The sequence below is a fragment of the Drosophila pseudoobscura genome, chromosome 4, assembly GCF_009870125.1.
Source record: "Drosophila pseudoobscura strain MV-25-SWS-2005 chromosome 4, UCI_Dpse_MV25, whole genome shotgun sequence".
Classification (NCBI taxonomy): Eukaryota; Metazoa; Arthropoda; class Insecta; order Diptera; family Drosophilidae; genus Drosophila; species Drosophila pseudoobscura.
The window spans coordinates 5,455,342-5,477,788 of NC_046681.1; the positions used below are offsets into that span (position 1 = coordinate 5,455,342).

Consider the following 22,447-nt stretch of genomic DNA (forward strand, 5'->3'; position numbering starts at 1 on the left):
TAAGCGGTTACGGTTGCTTCTTCTAAACCACATTCAACTAACTCAAGACATGGAAAAGGCCCTACAAAAGCCTGGCTCAAACCTCCCACTAACTGCACTAAACGATTTTATTCAAGCAACAACGGTTTTCGTTTCAATGCGGTATCTAATGCAAATATTTTCTTCAAATGTAGGTCCAAAATCGTTTGACAACAGCAGCAACAACAACTGCAACAGCTATAGCCCCTACACACCCACTCAGCCACAGCAACCCAAGACCCCACCCATGCAACAGCAGCAGCAGCAACAGCAAGCGTATCAGCAGCAGCAGTATCCTACGCCGCCTGCCACTCCGCTGCAGTATCAGCAGGAGCAGCAGTCGCCGCGTCAGGAGTTCCGCAGTGTGGCCATGCCCACATCGCCAGCTGTCAGCGTCTACACACGTCAGACGGAAAGTCCTCGCTCTCCCTTCGAGCGTCAGACGGAGAGTCCCCGCTCGCCCTTTGAGCAGCAACGATCACCAGCAGCCAACTCTCCCCTGGCTAATGCACCGCAACAACAACAGCAGCAACAGCAGCAGCAACAGCAGCAGCAACAACAGCAGCAACAGCAGCAGCAACAGGCAGCCCAATCCGTGCCGTGGCGTACACAGCGTGCTCAGCCTGCCCCACAGCAGCAGCAGGCCCCACAGCATCCACAGCCCATCTACAACAATGTACAGCAGCAGCAGCAGCAGCAGCAGCAACAGCAACAGCAACAGCAACAGCAACAGCAACAAAGATCTCGCGATGTCTTCAGCCCAGGACGGATTGAGACATCAGCAGCAACCAATTTCAATGCACAGCCGCTGCAGCAACAGAACTTTGGCCAGCAACAAACACAATATCCAGGAGCAGCAAAGCCGGTGAGTAGAAAAATATGAAGAACACTCTTACATACCATACATATATCTTTGAGAGGTAACCACTTTTACCACTACATACGAGTTTAGTTTAAGGGCGATTAATTCATACCGATGAATGAATGAACCAGTCAACAAATATGAGTATATGCACAGTCGCAAATTTCGGAGTAATTTCCATTTCGATGTGACCTCTAGCCTTGTTACTCATATGTCACATTGTGAAAGCCCTTGAGCGACGATGCATGAGTAACATTTAAACCCATTATCCTTGAATCAGTCTAAAGCTGTTAATACTTGAAATATATAATTTTGAATACATTTCATTGCGTGTTGTGGTTTTGTAAGTTGTGGTCGCATCTGCAGTCAGCCAAAAACATTTTTCGCACTGAAAATCATGTCAAATGCGTCGCGGAAGCACAAAGGCTATTTTTAGACCAGAAAACTAAGAGAAAACTCAAACTAAACATTGAACGCAATCGCCAAGTGCAGCGGGGAAAGAATCGGAGCTAAATTTAGAACACAGCAAAGGACAAACACGAATTTTGAACTTGAGGCAAGGCAAAGACCCAATTTGCTTTTGAACGGAATGTCTAGAAATGGAAAATATAACAAATCTTTTAAATGATTCTTCGTCTAACTATAATTCTACATAGACCAACGTTGGATCGCTCTACATTGCTCCCCTGGCTCAGCCCACAGAGCCCCAGGCACAGCGCATTCTGCTCCAGCAACAGCAGCAAACACCGTCCCGCGACTCGCCCATGCGTCAGTTGCCACAACAGCAGCAACAGCAACTACAACAGCAGCAGCAGCAGCAACCACAGCAACCGCAGAGCAACCAACCGCTGCGTTGGCTCAGCTCTCAGCCAGCAAGCAAGGAACAGGCACCCTGGGCTCGTCCCGAGGAAAATGGCAATGTACTGCCCTCGACCTTGAGGCAGACCACGCCGGCGCCCCAGTCCCAGCCACAGCAGCCGCCACAGTCTCAGACATCTTTCTACCAGCCACAATTGGTACAAGGCAATGGCTATGGCCCCACTGCGGGTCCTGTTTCGGCTCCGTCTGCAGCAATCGGTCAGCAGAACTTTGGATCGCATCCTCAGGCAGGGGGACTGCGCTTGCAGATCAACTTGAACACGAATGGCAGCAACAATAATACCACTCAAAGCGGTCCAAGGGTAAGGCTAATCCTCGAAACAACTCTAAGATAACTCTGTTTAATCCGGTTATTCCTTTTGTAGGAGCGCATCATACCCATAACACTGGAGCAGACCCCAACCTATGCCGCTGCACAACCCAACTTTGGTGGTAAGTTACACCATTTGTTCAGTATCTTAACATTATGGCGCTTTCCTAAAACCCGTTGATGTTTGTAACTAAAACCAAGCCCTGGTAGACTATTCCCAACCCAGCCCAGTCCGAACTGAAACAAACAACGAACCCACTCAACACTACCATGCACTCTCCACTCCCCAGAATGTCTCCTGTATTCCCTCGATTACCCTCCCAATATTCCTTGATCTTGTCCAAATGTGTAACTCTCCATCTTCTATATCAACATGTGTCTATGTATACTCTCTCTTTCCCACGAAAGCGCCTGGTGGGCACATAATACGCTCAGCTAATCAATTTGTCGATCAAGGTTACAACAATTATCCAGCCCAGTCCAGCCACCCGCACACGCAGTGGCGTGAGCCCAGCTCCCAGCGTGTCCTGTCGCCCAACCTCCAGGCTCCTCCAACGGGCAACGGGATCAGCAGCAGCAACGGGAATGCCAATGGAGCGCGGATTATACCCATTTCGATTGAGGGCGGACGGGGGGGACCCGTCTCCCAGTCTCCAGTGCTGCTTCAAAAGTAAGTACAGTGCTGCGGACCGAATGCAATGGCTTTTTCTTTTTTCTCTTTGTGCTTTACCAACACTAAACAGTTAGCCCGCACTAATGCGTAATAATTTTGTGCTTCTTTACAAACTAAACCAAATCAACGACTATTTAGTGGCAATTACAATGTGTATGTGCACCAGTGTCCGCTCGAGGCGGAGATACTCTACAGAAAGAATCGTCTCAGGTAGTACGAGAGCACATTCGCCATAACAATCGTTTCTTTCACATCATGCACAGCTTTAAGTGTTGTAAGCCATATTATGAAGTAGCAAATAAAGCTAGAAAGCTTTTATTCTGCTACAAGTTTCCTATTGAACTGTGGATAAATGTTGTGTCTTGCCATTACCATATGTACATCATCTGCAAGTACAGTCTCGTACATCTCTGCAAAATTCAAATCAATTCAAAAATTACATGTCTTCGTGTCAACCCAATTCCATCATAAAAATTAACCTAACACGTTTCGTTCGCACAAAAACAAAAACAAAACAAAACAAATTGTTGTAATTTGGTTTTTTGAGACATTTTCGATTGCATGCTAACCAACGACCTAACCTAACATACGCCTATATCTACTTGCAGCGATCCGCGCTCACCGCCCATCCAATCGAAATCGTTTAGAATATTGCAAAAGATAACCGACACGGTGGACGATGGCAGCGGTGGAGAGCCCCCGCGCCAAGAGTCCCCGCTGCAGCAGCCAGCGTCCCTGGACGAGGCCGGGGTGCCGCAGTTGCAGCGGCCCCAGTTCGCGCGCCAGATGAGCGCCCAGCAGGCACGCAATAGTCCGACCATTGAGCAGATGAGGCGCCTGCAACTGGCCCAGGATCAGCAGCAGTCGGGTACGCCTTTAGCTTGGTCCCCGCAAGGTGAGATTTGAACGGTTCCCCCTGGCCCCCAGTCTCAGATCTACCCTCGGCGCCCCTCATACTCTCCTTTCTCCTACAAACATCGATCTCCATTCAGCCATTGGGATGGGATGGGGTGTTGTCATGGTGAAAGTGCGTGTCTCTTGGGAAGGGAAAGTGTTTCAGGTCTCAGGTTTTTAGGAAGTGTACTAACAATACTGAAAGCCGCTTACAGCCACAACAACATCAAACTTTTGGTCCTTAGTATACTAACAAGCTTCCTGTGCGTGTCCCCCCATACGGTTTAAAAAATGGTGCCATTTAGTTAAATTATCAAAATTATTGCAGCGCTACTAAGTAGACTAATTTAACAAGCGTTAAATCCACTGCTGGATAAGGTTTACTATATGGTTTGAAACTTGATTTTTCTTGCAGGTAACGGAGTCTTGGCCCAGAATCGCTTTACGCCCCAACGTTATGGTAGAACAACTAACGAAAATCACCTAGAAATGTATACTAATTGCATATAAATCTTATCACCAGATACACCCCAACAACAATCACAGCAATATGTGCCGCCCAGTGAACAGCAGGTGCCGGAACCGAAGAAATATACCGGCAGTGCTATACCCAGTCGATCATTCAAAATCCTACAGGCAATGACAACACCCGAAAATGCCGGTAAGTGCTCCTAAAGATGTGCAAAAAAATGACAGAAGACTACCCTGATAGCAGTATATCGTTGTCTGAAAATGAGTTACAAGTTTTGATTCCGAAACTTCATACAAAACACGAGACAAATATCATCGCTGTATATATATATATATCCATATAAGCTCCACCATCCTCACATAAGTAATCCCATACAGATACACCCACCACTCGCACAAAAACACACATCCCACATGGATACATAGTACATACGAGACATTGCATCAAGAGTTTTAGTTTTCTTAAAGCCTTTTTTATTGAGAGATTTCACCTTTTGCTTTGAGTATTGATTCTTGCCCTGGTAGAAAAGCGATGCGCATACGATTTAAGTATGGAAGAACACTGTCAATCAGACTGCATGATGATGTTTTTTTCTGTACAGTTGTCAGTGCATCCCGCTCCCACCGTATCGTAAGAAGATCGAACATATTATCCAATAAAGCATCCAGTTTTTGCATCCCTCACTCGCCATATATACCTGTACATACGATAGCCTTGCTTGATCGTTTAATCAACCATTCAGTGATTCAATCAATCAATCAGAACACATATAATACCGCACTCTCACCGTGTCTATTTCTCTTCTTCTTCTTTTATATCTTATGATAACCGTGCTCCAAACAAATAAATCCAAAAATATACCAAAAAAACCGACCTCAGAACATAAAATTCACACCGAGCTGGACTCGGATTTGGAAAATGTTGAATTGAACGAAATCCCAAATAATAATAACTATAATCAAAATACTGAAAATACTGAAAATACTCAAAATAATAATCATAATCAGCATAACAATGAGATTAACAGTAAAACCAATAAACGTCACAGTTACACATCATCCACACCCACCCCCACACCCACCACAGACCACACCCAGGCCACATATTCATCCAATTCATCCCTCAGCTCAGCCGACAGCTCGTGTCCCCCGCGCTCTCAGTCAGTGCCTCCACACTATCCCTATGCCTATGGCTATCCGTATCCCTGGTATATGCCACCGCCCCCTGGAGACGCAGCTCCAATGGCCCCATCCCATTGGCCGTATCCTTATCCCTATCCCCCACCACCGCCGCCGCCGCATCATGCGGTGGAGGGAAAGCCAGCCGATGTATATCCGCCCTACTCGTACTACTATCCGTACCCGTATCCGCCCACAATGCCGCCCTACGGACAGCCACCAAGTGGCGGCGATGCTCAGCCTCCGGCTGGGTATCCACCGTTCCATGCCATGCCTCCCTACGGTCATCCGTATCCCTACCCAGTAGCCCCCAGCTACAGTCAGAGCTCCAACGATGAGAGTCGCGCCAGCAGCGTGCTCCCGGACATCATCATCACGCCCAGCACCGATGACATGCCCTCACAGGTGATCATGCAGCATCACATCAAGGTGGAGCCTCGCGATTCGCCCAAGCGGGCCCACTCTGTGGAGATCGAGGAGCTGGTGAGCAGGCCCAAGACCCGGAATATCTGCACCAGCAAGCACGAGGTCATCGATATGCTCAGCCAGCGTCTGGCCAACATTAACAAGATTGCCGGCGGCAACACCCATGCGAATCTCTCCAAGCAGCTCCAGAAGGACTATGCGGGCGAGCAGTCCAAGGAACTCGGAGCGAGATCTCCCAGCGAGAACGCTTCGATAGATGACAGCGATTCTGAGGAAGAGACCAGCGATGATGAGGACGAGGAGGAGGATACTCCAAAGCACGCAAGTCGACCAGCTCCTTTGCAGGCAATCAAGTCAGTGACCAACGTGCAGGTCTACAAAGGCAAAGCATTGGATCAGCATTTGGACTCGGAGAGCAGCGATAATGAGGATGATGATGATGAGGATGAGGATGTGACCACAGCGGATGAGATGTTTGACGAAGAAGAACAGGTCGAGGAAGAGCAGGAGGCTCTCATTGAAGAAATCGATGATGATTATGTGGTCGAAGAAGACCTGAGCGTCATATACGAGGAGGAAAGTGAGCTGGAACGCAGTAGTGAATATGCCAAGACTGTCATCCGAAGGGACGATTCCAGGTCTACCCTTGTGGACGACATAGAGAAGCAAATAGAGGATAACGACAATGATGATGATGACGAGTCCAACTCGGTAACCGTTCGCCTGCCGTTGCGTTTCTCCTTCAGTCGCAGCTCCAACGATGAGAAAATAGCCACCGTCCAGGTTGGCAATACCACCCAAATCGAAGAGAAGCGCCAGAGCATCGTCAATAGTGCGGAGAGCAAGCGCAGCTCCTTCAGTGTGGCAAAAGTAGAGAGCGCAGATGAGGACGAGGACGACGACTGTGAGGTGAGTGTAACCATAAGTCTGTCCAACTCATCGCGCTCCAACTCGGTGGAAAAGTACAGACCTACAGAGGCCTATTCCGTTGAAGAGATGGCCACACCTCTCAAGGGCAGCAAGGAAGACGTATCCGCCTCTTTCTCCCTGGGCATGCGCAACAAGCTCTTGGGCGAGACCATAGCCAACGATGTGACCAACAACATATCTCGGGCCAAAGCAGAGCCTGAACCGCAAGCCAAAACTGTCGAAGAGACTGTCAATGCTCCAACGGAGGACTTTGACTTCTTTGCCACGTTGATGGCCACAAAAATGCAGGCACAGAAAATGATGGAACAGTCCAAAAACTTCTGGAAAACCACCAACACAGAACCAGCCCCATTAGAGCCGAAAGTAAAGGCTACCGACACTCCCCAACTAAGGGCCAAGGAGAACAGCGCCGAACCCAAGCCAGCCAGGCCCAAATCGGCTGATATGTCTAAGGCACAGGCTTCCTTGGAGGCAGCGAAGAACAGCTTCTGGTCCACATTCGCGACAGCTTCTCAAGAGCAGGAACAACCAGCCCCGCCAATGGAGAATCAAGAAGGGATGGATTTCTGGGGGAGTATAGACAAGAAAAAGAAAATTGAGTCGGGAGAAAAACAGTGGACAAAAAATAAGAAAACTGTTACCTATACTCCCCTAAAGAAGGAGACGGCGACAAGAGTGGAGCACTGGACAACAACACTGCGGGCTCACGTGGAATCCATGCCATTGGCCCAAAAAGCTGAGGTTCATTTTGTGGTGGAAGAAAAGCCCATGGAAATCGAGAAGACAAAAGAGCAGGAACAGAACGAGGACTTCTCGGCTTCGGAAGATCAGTCAAGGGCCGCCTACAAAGAAGACTTGGAGAATGAACTTACATTTGAGGCTGAGATGGATAACTGGAATGGCCAACAGGATGAGCAGCAGGATGAGGAGGACGCGGACTTCTGGGCCGACAACAAGTCTACAGCGAGCAGCAACGAGGACGAGAAGGCCTCGGGACGCTTTGCTTACGATCCCACGAAATACCCCGAGGAGCCCCGAGAGGTGGACACTGACGAAGAAATTGATTTCTGGGCCGAGATCGAGGCGAAGAGGAAGCCAGACGACGACGATGATGTGACCTTCCACAGGTCGGCCACCTTCTGGGCCCGAAAAGAGCGTCAGAATTCTGTGGAGGAAACCCCATACAAGCCGGTGGAAATCAAAGCCTTCAGAGCCAAGCTGCCCGATGAGCCTGCCGTGGCAATCGATGTGTGGGCCACACTGGAGGCAGCACGTGGCACAGAGCCAGAGATTGTCGATCCCGTTGTGGAGGAGGAAAAGGTTCTCGCCGAGCAATACGAGGAGCTGCACCACGACACTCCTGAGGAAGAGGAAAAGGAGGAAACACAGGACCAACCCGTGGACGAGGTGCCCGAGAGCAATCTCCATATGGTAGATACCATGTCGCTAGCCTCCATGCACGAGCCGGCCACAGTCTATACCTGGGCTGCACCGCTGGAGGAAAGCTATGAGGATGTTGGGGAGCCCGACTTCTGGGCCGACATCGAAGAGGATCGCGCCAAGAAGGAGCAGGGCGAGGAAGTCGAGCAGAAGCGACACAACTACCGGAAGGCCATGGCCTTCTTCAACACATCCATCGATGGCCAGCAGTCGCCACCGCAGCCCAGTACCAGTCCAACACCCAATCGCCACAGCGTTATCCTGGAGGCTGAGGAGTCCCAAGACCTCGACCTGGGTCCACCGGGAGAATACGAGATTGTAGGCGAGGATGGGGCGATTATGGAGGAGCATAAGCCCCAGACCGCTGAGGCAGACGAAGAGGAGCGTGGAGCTCCCACTCCGACCAACTTTGAGCCACACCTTCCAGAGTTGTATGTCGAGCCCGAGCCAGAGATGAAGCGCTTGGCCAATGGACTGCCCGACCTGGACGTGGATAAGTTCAGTGAGGCGCCCAAAATCTCAGTGCGCGACCGCATCAGCGCCTTTGAGGTTAGTTCCGATCAAGATGCACCCAGCTCCAAGGCATTGACCATTCAGTCGCTATCCGTGGACAGTGGTCATGGAAAGGGGACACTGTCCCGCAACAGCAGCACGCAACGCTCCGAGTCGGAGATCGAGGAGGATGACTCGGGCGTCACGGATATGAATCGACAGCTGTCAGAGACGGACACCGAGTCCGAGAGCTTCCCGGAGCTGCGGAAGATGACCAGCTACCAGCGAGCCGCCACACATTCCAGACTCTTTAAGCTGCTGCAGGACGAGAATGACCTGCCCGAGGCAGCGGCCCAGGCTGATGAGTTCCAGCTGAAGCCCAGCCGGCGCAAGATCGTCCACAATGTGTCCATTACCCGGCGCCAGAATCCCAACGCACTGGGCGAGGCCGAGAGCATGACCCAGCGACGGGAGCGCCTCTCACTGCCGCTGCGCAAGAACACCAGCATCGATGCGGACAATCCCTCGACGCCCAACAGCCCGGCCTCCCCCATCATGGGGCCCTCGGCCAAGAACCAGCGCGTGGTCAGTGACAAGCTCGTCAACGAACTGGTCCAGAGCCTACTCCTCAAGAGCGACAGCACACATCTGCGCAATCTTCCCATGGAGCGGCTGCAGGCAGCCGCCAAGCGGGCCCTGGTCGAGGAGATGGACTCCGCCCAGGAGAACAGTTCGCTGGACAGCACGCCCGCACCCACGCCAAAGCAGGACAAGGAGTACGCCGACTACTACAACAGCTGGTGCGACGCCAGCGGCAGTGGCGAGGAGGTTGTACCCTCGAAGGCCTTCCGAGCACTCCAGGATCCGCGCCGCAGCCCCTGGACGGTGCGCTGTCCGCGGGTGCTCAGCTCAAAGACCATCAACCGCGATTTGGCCAGGGTCACGGAATCGCCAGAGATCGCCAGCGGTCGCGGCAGTAAGAGTCCAGAGTGCTTCCGTCAGCAATCCCAGTCCAGGGAACGGTCGGTCAGCAGTTGGCGCAGGGTCTAATGCTAGCTGGAAATCGCAAGGCAAGAAATGGCCTGTTGTATATAGAAGGGCGGGATCTATAGTCTTTAGCAGGGATGTGAGACCGGTTTAAGTGGGAGACCAGTTCTTCCCAGAAGAGCCTCGAACGGAACAAAAGACCTATGACCGACTAAACGAAAACCGACTTTAAGCGGGCTCTTGAGGAAAGCACTGTATCATTTTGAACCGATTTGCATTCCTAATCCTTTGGTAAAGTAAGCGCCTCAGGCGATCTGCCCCCACCCGCAAAACGCGCGATAAAAGGGGCTGGGGCCAGTTATTGCATTTCTCATCCCAATCACAAACACCACACACACACAACTACACACATTGTACATTTTGAATATTAATAAACTAAATATCTAATAGATACGAGTACCATAATGTAAATAAACCAATTGAGACCAATGACAAAGAAATCGTTCATTCGTTCGTTCGTTTGTTACCTCAGTAAAGCGTAAGATCAAAATCATTTCTAAATCGAACCAAAAATAATACGAAGCATATAAAACCTGAAAAACCAAAAACCAAAATCCAAACAAAACAAAAACCAATCGAAATCAACCAAAGATCTATCAAATCGCCACAATAAACAGCAAAATAAAAACCAATTTCATCTCAACTCAATGATTTTGTAAAACTCGTTCAAAATCCTAAGGTACCTAAAAATTGCAATTTTTATAAGAAACCCCCCAAAAACAGTTTGAACTAATTGAATGTTTTCATTATATTCCAAAAACTGTCCTCTATTCTATTCTATGTAATATATTATTTTATTTTCGCCGCTATTTGATTTTTATTCTGTTCTGTGTGCCATATTCTTTTTTTAATTTGTTTATAAAAATATTTGCGATAGTTGAATTGAATTGAACTGAATTTGAAACAGGTTTGTATCCTCCAATCAAATGTTCAGCTATTAACAAACTCAAAGTAAATCGTAGCACTTCCAGATATCTATTAACAATTACAAGTATTTACATCTTGGCTTTGATTATAGTACTTAATAATCTGAAGAAATTGTTGTGTATCGCAAATATTTTTATTGAAATGTTGTAGTTCCTATACCCTTCCCAACTGCTTTCCTTCCCTAGTTGAAACTTGAAACTGGAGAGCAAACTCCACCTTGTAATGAACAACGAATGAAGATTACTTTTTGTTGTTGTGACCATAAATAAATACAATCCGAATAAAAGAGTGAAACCATAAAATAGAAAATTGTACAATATAAACTTGTCGAAAAGTCGTTAGTTCGTTACATTAACCATTCATGAGTTCCAAATGCATAATTCAATGTTTCTTTTCTTATACTCAATTAACTTGTTCTACACACCGTAAGAAATATATATAAATATTTTAACAAAATTAATCGTTAACTTTAATGATAATTACAATGACATTGAATGGCTTTTACCCCAAGAATTGAATTGAGTTTAATTGAATTGAAATTGAATTGAATGTGAACAAAACAAAAACCAAACAAAAGAAAGAAATTACAAATGAAAAGGTGAAGTTTTCTCTCAACATTGATTTGGCTGCCTGGCACTTGCACTTCCTCAGTTGCTGCTTTTATTTAGTTTTTATTTGTATTTTTAATTTGACTTTTTAGTTATAGTTTTCATTCTCTTTCCTGTATATATGTATGCAAGTCCGGTCCCGGTCTTTGGTTAGAGCTCTCGACCAGGACCAGAGCCTTGAATATTTCCACAAATTAGTGTTAGCTTTATCTGTTTGCTCCCCCCCAAGAGATATGGCCAATCGTATAATCTGTTCCATTTGATCTTTTTCAGGACCTGGACAATCGGATCTATAATTATTTCTCAATGCCATAGAAATCTATTATAGCGCAACAAAGCAGCATCGAGAAAACAAAACAATCGCAATGCTTGCTATACGATTAGACTTCTAGTTTAAGTCCAGCCGCAGTTAGGATCGCAAGGGAATGGGCACTAAGCAGCAGTTTTTAGTCAAATTTCTTAAAACTAACCCACACCATTGTAGATGAAGAGAAAATATATATATTTTTTGTTTTGTTTTGTTTGTTTAACGCGATTTGGTAGCAGCACTAAAACCAAACAAAAACAAAAACCATTCTAACACAATTACGAAGCAACTAGCGAAAGCGAACCTTACGAATACTAATCCTAATCGTTAAGCTCTGGAAGGCAGGTGCAATGAGGTAACAACGAAACGAATCAGAACTACACTGAATACTACATTACAATGACAAGAATCGACTAAGATCATTATATGAATCCGGATAATACGAAACACGACTAATAAAATACTGTACTGTATACTGTATTGCATAATTTTTGTTATTTGAGAGACGTGGCAATTTCAGAAACAATATCACATTTTACGAGATCTTTTTGTTTGTGTCATTCATTATTTAATCATTTATTATATTCGTATGCATACGAATCATCTATTATTTTATACCCATTTAAAATACGATATATTTTGTGTTGTATGATTTTTTATGAAGTGAACATTTTTTAGTAAATAAAGAGATAAAACCAACAGAGTTTATATGTATTTTATTGAAGAAGTTGCATGCAATCCCAATGAAATCCCTTGGGTAATAGTACAACTGTCTTTTATTTTCAGAAACTTTATAGGGACCAGATTTTGAGTAGAGTTCTTAATGTTATGGAGTGTGGATGAAACAGTAGGAGTTCAGTTAAGGTACAGAGAAGCCGAGTGTAGCAAAAACCTTTGTATAATTTTATATTTATCTTAAATTGAACTCAATTTAAATTCGATATATGTATATATTATATATGTATGTATATGTAGTTGTATATATGTATAGTATGGTACCCTTTGCAAGCTAGACTCTTGGCACATACAATATATGATCTGATCCATAGAGTGGACATGTTGAACGATTGTAACGCCAACAAAACGCACTCAAATTTCAACTACAAGCGTTACAGTCAATAAACATTTAAAGCTAGATATCAATACAATATATTGCCACATAGTTATAGTAGTTTGCTTAGCATTTGCAACATTAAATGCATGGTTATGCATACATATATTCTATAAATACTTTTTCAACACTACGTTTCCCTCGATAGTTAACTTTGAGATACTTTTGATTTGTACAATTCACTTTTCAAACCAATAACAAATTAGCACTATATCAAATAGAAACAACAACTGTTTAAAATTGTCGATTATATAGTAAACAGAGCATAATCAAATAATCTACATAACAAATTGGCGTATATATGTATACATATATACATATATATATATATCTTCAGTTATTGTTTATAGTATTGCTTGGATAGGTAACTGCTGTCAAATCGAACCTTTTAAGACGTGGTTTTATTTGCTCCCTGCAAATCCATGAGCTCTTGCACAATCCGGTATTCATGACAATCCGGACAGAGCAGGCGACCATTTGAGCGGTTTGAGCGTTGCACCTTTTCGTGGCACACAACGTGCACGAGTTTAAGGTTCTTTAGGGAGAATATTTCGAGAAAGTACTCTAAAACAGAGATGTCTACTACACGCTTGTTGTGAAACGAACATTTGAGCTGCGGCTTGGTGACTAGCTCCTCGACGTTGGCTACCATGGCGGGCAGAATCGTGCGAGAGAGTTCAATTTGATGATCCAGATTCCACACCTGAAACAAAATGAGATTCTCGCGCGAGGCATACGGATTGATGGTGTGCTGCAGGGAGCAGCAGTTGCCATTATCCGAATACGCGCCCTGGCAATAGAAGTCCCCCAGATCGGTGCACAGCGAAACAGACCAATCATCGAGTATGGAATGCTGCTTAGTGTACTCCTTGATGAGCTGCCTTAGTCTCTTGCTTGGAAGACTTCCGGCATCGGGCTCCTCATCACCCGTCTGCTGCCGATGCTGCTGGAGGAAGTCGTGTTTTTGTTCGCATTTTCTGTTGAACATCATTGAGAAATAGTCGCAGCCGATGAGTAGATAGCGAAATTGCTCCAGCACCGAGTTGATGACTTGCCGGGCCTTGGGATTTTGCCTGTACAACGGATTGCGTGTCAGCTCCTCCTTGGCCTTATAGTAGTAGCCGCGCACACGTGTCTGGGCACGCACGGCCATGGCCTCTTCCTTGGAGTGAAAGCGCTCCTCGCCGCCCTCGAACCATTCCACGTGCTCGTCCTTCAAGCTTAGATGGGCCTTGCTGTTGTCCAGGACCAGTCGCTGCTTCTGGTGCTCATAGTCCGAGATCATACGTCGGAACTTCTCCGGATGCTGTTCTATAAAGTCATAGAAGATGTCTGCCACCTTCAGCAAGGGCGATTGCTGGCGCATTTTCTCAAATTCAAAGTCGGCATCTATCAAGAATACTATTCGGTAATCACACTGCTAGACTGCTGGAGGCTCTCTCACCTGTTGTTATGACTGCATCTGGACCAGCCACAATGAACAACGTCTGGGCGGGCAGGCTGTTCAAATACTCATCATCAGACACCTCAAAGCCATCAGAGGCTAGATAGATGTGCAGGTCCTGCCGCTAAACATGTTAATGAATTGAAAAGAAATTGAATAAACTGCCCTTGACATGACGTTGCAACAGGCCACAGCAGAGCGAGGTCAGAGCCGAATCTCGGCCAATTCCGAGGAAGGTTCACTGGCCTTCAGGAAATTGTTTTGTGGCTGGGACTAGGACGCGAAAGCAGCAGCAACAGGTTTCCTGCAAGGTTGCCTCTACTCTAACGATTTACCAGACATGCGCACTGTGGGTGGCATTGAATGCGGAAGCCACTGCCAGGGACATTGGCCTTGAATCTACCAGGGCCAAGAATTTTTTGCGCCTGCCCGGATGCGTGGGTGGGTGGAAACTCAAACACTTTCGCTGAAGTTTTCCCTTTTTCTTTTCAGCAACTCACCGGAAACTTGTTATTGGCTTTGGTTAGCAGAACTTCCAATGAATTGGCTCCAATTCCATATTTCCTTGACCGCTCATTATCAGTAATCTTGTAGCCCCGCATTGGAGCAGGTGGAATTTCCTTGGACGAGGAAGAGCCGTCTTCCTTTGTGGCCCTTTGTTTGCTGCTGCTGTTGTTGGTCTTGACGCTGTTGCTGCAACTGCGTGTTGACGGCGCCATAATTGTATCTCTAATGTAGTTTATCATTGTACAAGCACATGGAGTTGGAGTTGACAACCTTGCAGCAAGCTTCCTTTTAAGCGGACTTACTGTGTATTTTTTTATTTGTATATTATTTAGAGGTGGAAAAACATCGATGCATCGATGTTTTTTAAATTTTTTTAAACATCGATTGGCGAAACATCGATGTTTAGTTTTATGTCTTGTCCCGTTTCTATGAAAGAAAACACTAAAGAGAGAAGGAGAAGAAGCTGCTGCCCAGAAATATCTGTGCGTCCCGGCCACGTCCTGGGATTAGTAGTAGAAATTCGTAGTTTCTAAACAAAAATCAGGACTTGTTTTAAGATATACTTTATGTTGCTGAACAAAAGGTATTGAAAGTGAAATTATCTCAAAAAAAAATGATCTTTAATAAAAATGTTTATTTTAAATAACTTTAATCATATTTGTGCAGCAAAATGTGTTCTGTTTTGTTTGTAACTGTTAGCTTGAAAAACATCGATGTCTAAAAACATCAATGTTTTTCCACCTCTAATATTATTGTCAGTGTCAGTGTGACCGCGGATCTATGGTTAAAATATACCGTCCGACCCTCAGAAATATACCGTCTCATCTTAAAAATATACGGTAAATATACTGACGAATTCAAGTTATATTTTACATATTCCGTCGAATATTAATAGCTTTATAGAACATTTAGACATGCCCACATAATTTTATACGGTTTATGAATTAATTTTGTACTTAAGTGATTTATTTTAAATACTTGCTTTCATTGCATTTTGCGTAAAAAAAGGGTTTAGCGAAAATGGTCGAACAAAAAAAAAACGAAAAAGGATAGTCGTTCATATTGCTCAATTTTTATATTCCGTTGAATAATGTAGGCTAACTAAAGCCTTTAGTTTCGCTCACATAATTTTAGCCCATTGATGAATACATTTTCAACAAGGTTGACTAGTTTTTAGTCCTTGCTTTTATTGTTCAACAAAAAAACAGTCGTAATGTTGGGTTGTCAAAGGTTGTGGGTTTAGAGTATGTTCATTTTTATACCCTATTTAATAAATATTATATAAGGATACTTTTCCAAGCTGCTTTCAAACTTAACTAATAAAGACCTTGCCTTAGAGTGCATTTTTTTTTTTTGCCACTAATTGCAAAATATCGTTTAAATACCTTTAAAAAAGAAACTGTTTAGTTTCTGCATTAATTAGAGCCTACTATCACAAAAATTTTTTCAATTCTATAACATCCATTTCCCCCAGGGTATGAGTGTGCATGTAATTATCAAATTATCTGTGTAAGAAGACAATAAGTTGAAATAGCTTTAAAACAGAGACTAAATTGTTTTTGCCTGGGATGACAAACATTTTCTCAATTCTATAATATTCTTTCCCTAGGGTATGTTTTCCCATGTCCAATGAAAATCGTCAAATAATGAATTTGAAAACATGTTTCTGTAGCAAAATTTCTTTTGACCAATAAAAATTTTCAAAAATTAGTTTCAAAAATAGTTGCTTTGCAGAACATTTTTGACGATTTTTATTGGCCAAAGCAACCCGTTTTAAACGGACAAACGAGTATCCAGTTTTTCAGATATTTCGTCCAAGAATTTTCTCCAGAATTCCTACACAGCAGCTGCTGAACAATTTCAATTGGCAGGCATTCAAAATTTAGATTTCTCGTGTATTATTTATTTATTAATTAATTTTGGCAGGAAACGGCTGCGGCAGAATGTCCGGCAATTTTACTATTAAAGAGGCTCTCAACCTGAATGGCATCCCCTCCGGAGCCAATTTTCGCCGGATAACAAATTAAATCTGCTCCGCTTCCTGAATTATTATTACAATATATTTATTGTTTATAAAATGTTATTTAAACAAAATGACATGGTAAATTTACATTACACGACAACTATACTTTTATAAAATCCCAAGAAGTTCGGCCATCGATACTATCGACTTGATGCGAGAGGTGCGCGCCAAATAGAAATTGTTTGAAAGTGAATGAGCGAAAAGGATTTAAATGATGCACGTGAATACAAGAACGAAACCCTCTCAGCCTTTCCAATTTTCTTTGTCTTTAATTTCACTTCAAATATAATACATTATCGGTAATTGGTAGTTCGTTGCTATTTTCTATCCTAGAACCAAGACACCGACCATGTCCCAATCGAACTTTCTGGACTATATCTCAAGGTGTTCGGCTCTGGCGTTCGGATATTTTTTTTTTTTGCATGTTAGGTTTTAGAATTGCTGCCATTTAATATAACTTTTCCGGCATACTGGTATGAAATGGTGTATATAGATTGAGTGCCATACTTGCGTATCAAGTTTTATATTATATGTCCATATATCGCTTTCTTATGCGAATGCAAAAAAAAATAAGTATGCATATGCATGTTTTCGACTAATTAAATGTGTCCTGTAATGACAATGTTAAATGACATAGTTTTCGAGCTTTGAAAACCATTTGACACGGGAATTCAAAAAGTAGAAGTATATCATGCCATCTCTAGCATCAGGTGTCATCCCTAGATTAGCACAGGCCTTGAAAAAGAACGCACACCTACACATATAAACACATACACAAACATGGTAAGCGCTGCAGCAGAGCATGGAAAATAGAGGTGGCCACGGAGCGTGTTTTCTTCGTGTTACGATAGTCACACTCGCGTTTGCCTGTGAAGATATATGATTTTATCCATTGTCGTGCGTGTTCCATACACATACTACATTTTTGGATGTAAAACAACTACATATTAAAATTCTTCTATGTTACAGCATCTTCGAGTGATAAATTCTAATAGCATGAAGGGCAGCAGCTTCTATCTGGTAATACATAGTAATATTAGTAATTATTCTGCCAAGCTCGACCACGAGCGAGGGGGTATTTAGAACCTCCGGACAAATTCAGCATTGGAAGGCATTATAGGCTTTAATATTAATAAAACTATTACATATATCTATATTGAAATTATGCTATGTCGAGCTGTTCTGTAAATTTTTAAAGTCGTAAATGCCAAATAAAGAAATACCAACTAAATCAGCGCTGCACATATCCATGTAGCACATGCATAATATAGCTCTGTTATACAAAACAGTTCTGTGTCGTCGTCGTCTTGGTCGTGGTCATTGTCGCACAATATTTTATGTTGGATCGTCGTGCTCCCGATAGCTTATTCAAAGCAAATGTGGATCTGATATGTGTGACCATTGTAAATTCTTGAAAATGCGCGGTCCATCGAGGATATATTTTTTGTGGCTTAAGCAAGTGGACGCTACTAACAGATATATGCACGAAGCAGTCCACCTCTAGGCTCAAGTGTCATCTCTAGATTTTCCCGAGCCCAGAAAAGTAACTGAAACACACATACATACAAACATAAAAAGCCGAATGCGGGCAGAAAAGAGAGAGCACTGAGAGCGAGTGTGCATGTGACAGAGCGAGAGGGAAGAGAACAGAGGCTCGGTATGATACCGAGTGTTGCCATTGAAACTGTGTTGCCATTTCAGCTTATTTTAAGCTAGATTTAGCTTATTTTAAAACAAAATAGCTTGAAAAATAATTGAAATGCCTATGGCTTAATTTAGCTTATTTTGGCTTCAAAAAATGTCGTACAAAACAATTTTTGTTCTTTGATTTTATTGTAATACTTGTTAATATTTATTAAGAAATAGGATTTGTCCTATTTTTTCTTGCTATTTTGGTATATTATCCAATTTTGTGTATAGATGTTATTCGTTGATAAGTTTCTGTCACACTATGGTACTGCACATGTTTGCACATTTGCATTTTATAAACAAAATTTCTACATTTTCTGGTTCAATTTCGATGAATTTAAGAAGGGGCTACGCTATGCCAGCTGAATCCACATAAGCGTACTGCTGCTTTTGTAAGTCAACAATTGGGGCCAAGTCGTGGGAATTATGGTAGTATGTTGTCGCTATAAAACATATGCGTCCAATGCTAGCATGACACAAACTAACAAAATACCTCTTGTTAGAAACTCCTCAAAAACAGAGGAGCAAAATGCTGTACATTGCTGAGCACTCGGCCATGGCATAATGAAGTGGATAAAATCATGTCATTACTTTCATTAAAAATTAAAAAATATATATATAAAACTGAATTATACATTATTTTGATGTGTTTTTATTGTTAAGTTTTTTTTTTGTATTTAGCTTATTCTCCTTTTTTTTTCTTCAATCTAGCTTATGGTGACTCTCAAAATCTGGCAGCACTGGTACCCAGTGTGCCCGCAGAGCAACACGAACGGCCACATTACAAGCTGAATTTTGTATATAAAGCAACTACGCCAGAGCCACAATCGGCCCGCCAGAATCGGCGGCTGCATCAAACATCTCTATCCTCCTCGAATTGTACTTTAACCTCCGCAACCACAATTCTTGGAGCGTAATTGAACCTCCGCAACCACACTTCTTGGAGCGTTATTGAACCTCCGCAACCACACTTCTTGGAGCGTAATTGAACCTCCGCAACCACACTTCTTGGAGCGTAATTGAACCTCCGCAACCACACTTCCTGGAGCGTTATTGAACCTCCGCAACCACACTTCTTGGAGCGTAATTGAACCTCCGCAACCACACTTCTTGGAGCGTTATTGAACCCCGCAACCAAAATTCTTGACCTCCGCAACCACACTTCTTGGAGCGTTATTGAACCTCCGCAACCACACTTCTTGGAGCGTTATTGAACCTCCGCAACCACAATTCTTGGAGCGTAATTGAACCTCCGCAACGAATCTTCTTCTCGGGGGGTATGGCTTTTGATTCTATTAGTTGGTTTAAATCGTTCAAAACTAAATTATTTAAAAGCTACTTTAAACTTCAATTAAATAAACCCTCGACGGGGATGATGCAGGCACAAGTGCTGTCGGCCACCCCGACGGAGGGCAGGTCGTGCTCCTTGCACATGGCCAGGAGGTCCTTGTTGGTCCTTGTGTCTCCAGGTTCGAGAGCTCCGACATTTCCGCACAAAAACAAAACGGAAAACAGAATCAAAAATCTAGAGCTGACGACCGACTTCTCTGAAAACCTGAAAACCAAATAATGCTCCTAATCGCGTCTCGCCTGGAGTATTGTCATCTGAATATAGTATATTCGCATACATTTTCGAATGCCACGGCATGGCTGCTGGTCGGGCCGTCGTCCTCCACCTGGGCGGCGTCCTCATCGCTGGGCCGCTTAAAAATTGTCTCGAGACGGCAATCGGCGGTCGGATCAGTCTTATTCTTTTTCATTTCGTTCGCGATAGATACTTCCCATACGCATTTCAGTCCATGAACTTCCGGCATTCTTTGGTCAGCTCGTCCATATATACTCTCATAAAATCTCGGGATCAATAAGTACGAATTTGAAGTCTGTTTTCAAAAATTAAAAATGGCGGATTCAATAAGTCTGGATTCACTTAAAACGAATAACTCCCCAGCCTTGCTACATCTACATCTAAATCTTCATTCTTTAAATAGATCTTTTGAAGAGAAAATAACTCTATATATGAAAATAATGCTAGACAATCTCATGCAAAAATTAAATTGTAACAGCGCCGTGACACAGCCTTTTTCTTTTGAGGCATGGCCCTGACTCTAAAATACAATTTTACAGACGCCGGATCAATCTCTCAGTCTTTTTTATTTCGTTCGTGGTAGATACTTCCCGAGTACTCCTCCACTTTTCCACTTGGTTGGGTGTATATTCTTGTCCTGAAATATTCGAGAAATCCGTGCCGATCTTCTCGACCTTGGCATTCCTGCGTTAAAAGTCGAGTTGTATTGGAGTGTATGCGGCTACCCTGCAGTACCGGTCATTAATGACTCAGTTGCTGACACGTCGATGACAGCGTCACTACCCCCGATGACATTGTTGATGACCGGCCATACGCTGAGCTGATGACATTAACATGGAGATGTCCTAGGGCATAATCGATGACATTGTCATCGAGCATTGCCGAAAAATCATGCATTTAATAAGCGATGATTTTTTGGCTTAAATCATGCATTTAATAAGTGATGATTTTTTGGCTTAAATCATCGCTTATTAAATGCATGATTTTTGCCTAAATATCATGCACATAATAAGCGATGATTTTTCACGAAAAACCATGCATTTAATATAAAAAGTAATACATTATAATTGTTTATTTTTCCAATTATTTTTATTTATTATTATTCGTTATTGTCTAGTTTGAATTTTTTTCCCTTGATGTCTTTTGAAAATGACTATTCTTGATGTTATGAATAGCCTTCCGAATTATTTTGTCTGCTGGCTCGTCGGGTATTTTCATCTTCACCGCCGCTGAAATAATATGAATAAATTAATTAATTAGTTATTATGTTTTTTTTTAGGTTATTTTTAAACCTACATTCCGACGTTCCGTCCACATTGTAATCCAATATCAGCTTTTCATCCAGCACGTGTTTCAAACTGGATGCCATCGATGAGCTCGTCCCCAATAAGCTCCTTATTTTGTTGATCTAATAAAAGAAAATAATGAAAAAAAATAACAACTAGCTGTCATAGAAGGATAGGCTACCACTCACATAAAAATCGGTCAGCTCTGGAGTTATAATAGAGTTTAAATGCTCCAACTCCATCGTCGACTCTATCGGAAATTTTATGAAATTTTGTACGTCTGGCTCTTTTTTAATCTGAAGCTTCAGCAGAGCCACCACCTCCGCCAATGTTTCAGACAGAACACCAACTTTCTTCTCCAGACCAGAAATCGAATCATCAACTTTCTTCTCCAGACCAGAAATCGAATCATCAACTTTCTTCTCCAGAACAGAAAACGATGCATCAACTTTCTTCTCCAAACTCGAAATCGCAGCCATTATACGGTGCTCTGCCGGAACTGCAATACAAATTTTCATAGTTATTATGCATTGTACACAAAGTAATTAAAAATGCATGTACTTACGCGAAATTTGCTGTTCTTCTGGCACAGGTTCTGTGAAAACAATGTTAATTGGGTCAATACTTATTTCATACATCAAGCACAAAAATTATATACTTACGCTCTGCATCAAAGATTAAACGGCGAATTTTTTTATTGTTGTGGTTGAATGATGTATGTTCCATACCTATGGAAAATGCAACAACGGAACTAAATGAATAATGAAATGCAGAAAAGCAAAAATCGAAAACTGAATAAAATTATCCGAAAACTGCGGCAAAAACGATACTCAAAAAACCAAAAGGAACAAATCAATTTGCAGTGGCTACGCTGCGCCCGACGACACGTTCAGACATATTTTCTGTCTCTCTCGCACGCATTATTTTTCGTTCAATGACAACGCAAAAATTATTTGTGAGAAATACGACTTTTTAAAGCAACGAAATCAACTTTTTTTCACTGTCCACATTTAGTTGTACGCTAATTTGTACTATTAATTTGGTTCAATTGTATAAAAAAAATTTGTTCGATTTTAAAACGGTTTCAACAAAGCTGTTCATTTCCTCCAACAACAAAAACAAAACACGGGAAAAAAACACTCGAGCCAAGCCGCACAAATAAGGGTTACTTTTTGTTGTTTGTTTTGCTGCTGGACTGCTCAAAAATTGCAATTTCATGCCCACCGCAGATTATAACAATTTAATTCGCTAATACGGATTTATATTCTATTTCTTTATTCTTCTTTTATTCCCGAGCATAAGAGAAGAATAAAGAAATATAATGTGAATGCAGCGAAAC

General features: G+C 43.1%; 3 protein-coding genes across 17 annotated transcripts in view; 1 reads left to right on the plus strand and 2 right to left on the minus strand.

Annotated features, from left to right (window-relative positions):
- The window catches only part of LOC6902632 (GATA zinc finger domain-containing protein 10-like), a 28,099-nt gene extending 15,935 nt beyond the window's left edge, over positions 1–12,164 (plus strand). For 2 of the 14 annotated variants that reach the window (XM_033379349.1, XM_033379344.1), the window contains exons 4-13: positions 174–883; positions 1,537–2,061; positions 2,125–2,191; positions 2,478–2,739; positions 2,881–2,952; positions 3,351–3,637; positions 4,052–4,096; positions 4,160–4,297; positions 4,988–10,300; positions 11,430–12,162. In XM_033379349.1, the coding sequence (XP_033235240.1) occupies positions 174–883; positions 1,537–2,061; positions 2,125–2,191; positions 2,478–2,739; positions 2,881–2,952; positions 3,351–3,637; positions 4,052–4,096; positions 4,160–4,297; positions 4,988–9,624 (6,743 nt within the window). In that variant the 3' untranslated portion in view covers positions 9,625–10,300; positions 11,430–12,162. Of the gene's footprint in view, positions 1–173; positions 884–1,536; positions 2,062–2,124; positions 2,192–2,477; positions 2,740–2,880; positions 2,953–3,350; positions 3,638–4,051; positions 4,097–4,159; positions 4,298–4,987; positions 10,301–11,429 lie in introns of those variants that run through there. The other 12 variants (XM_033379358.1, XM_033379355.1, XM_033379350.1 and 9 more) reach the window with 11 other exon arrangements.
- A 57-nt stretch (positions 12,165–12,221) lies between these two features.
- Drep4 (DNA fragmentation factor-related protein 4) lies at positions 12,222–14,882 on the minus strand. Of its 2 annotated transcripts, none has more exons than XM_033379359.1 (3): positions 14,519–14,882; positions 14,019–14,142; positions 12,222–13,975 (listed from the first exon to the last, which is right to left on the minus strand). In XM_033379359.1, exons 1-3 carry the CDS (start codon positions 14,762–14,764, stop codon positions 12,963–12,965), a joined length of 1,383 nt encoding a protein of 460 aa, XP_033235250.1. In that variant the 5' UTR covers positions 14,765–14,882; the 3' UTR covers positions 12,222–12,962. The 2 variants fall into 2 exon arrangements, with proteins under 2 accessions (XP_033235250.1, XP_001356124.3); XM_001356088.4 differs by having other exon boundaries at positions 12,222–13,963; positions 14,519–14,879.
- A 6,053-nt stretch (positions 14,883–20,935) lies between these two features.
- LOC6902631 (uncharacterized) lies at positions 20,936–21,915 on the minus strand. Its single transcript, XM_033379723.1, has 5 exons — positions 21,771–21,915; positions 21,674–21,703; positions 21,297–21,607; positions 21,119–21,230; positions 20,936–21,051 (listed from the first exon to the last, which is right to left on the minus strand). Exons 1-5 carry the CDS (start codon positions 21,832–21,834, stop codon positions 20,936–20,938), a joined length of 633 nt encoding a protein of 210 aa, XP_033235614.1. The 5' UTR covers positions 21,835–21,915.
- Positions 21,916–22,447: the final 532 nt, after the last annotated feature.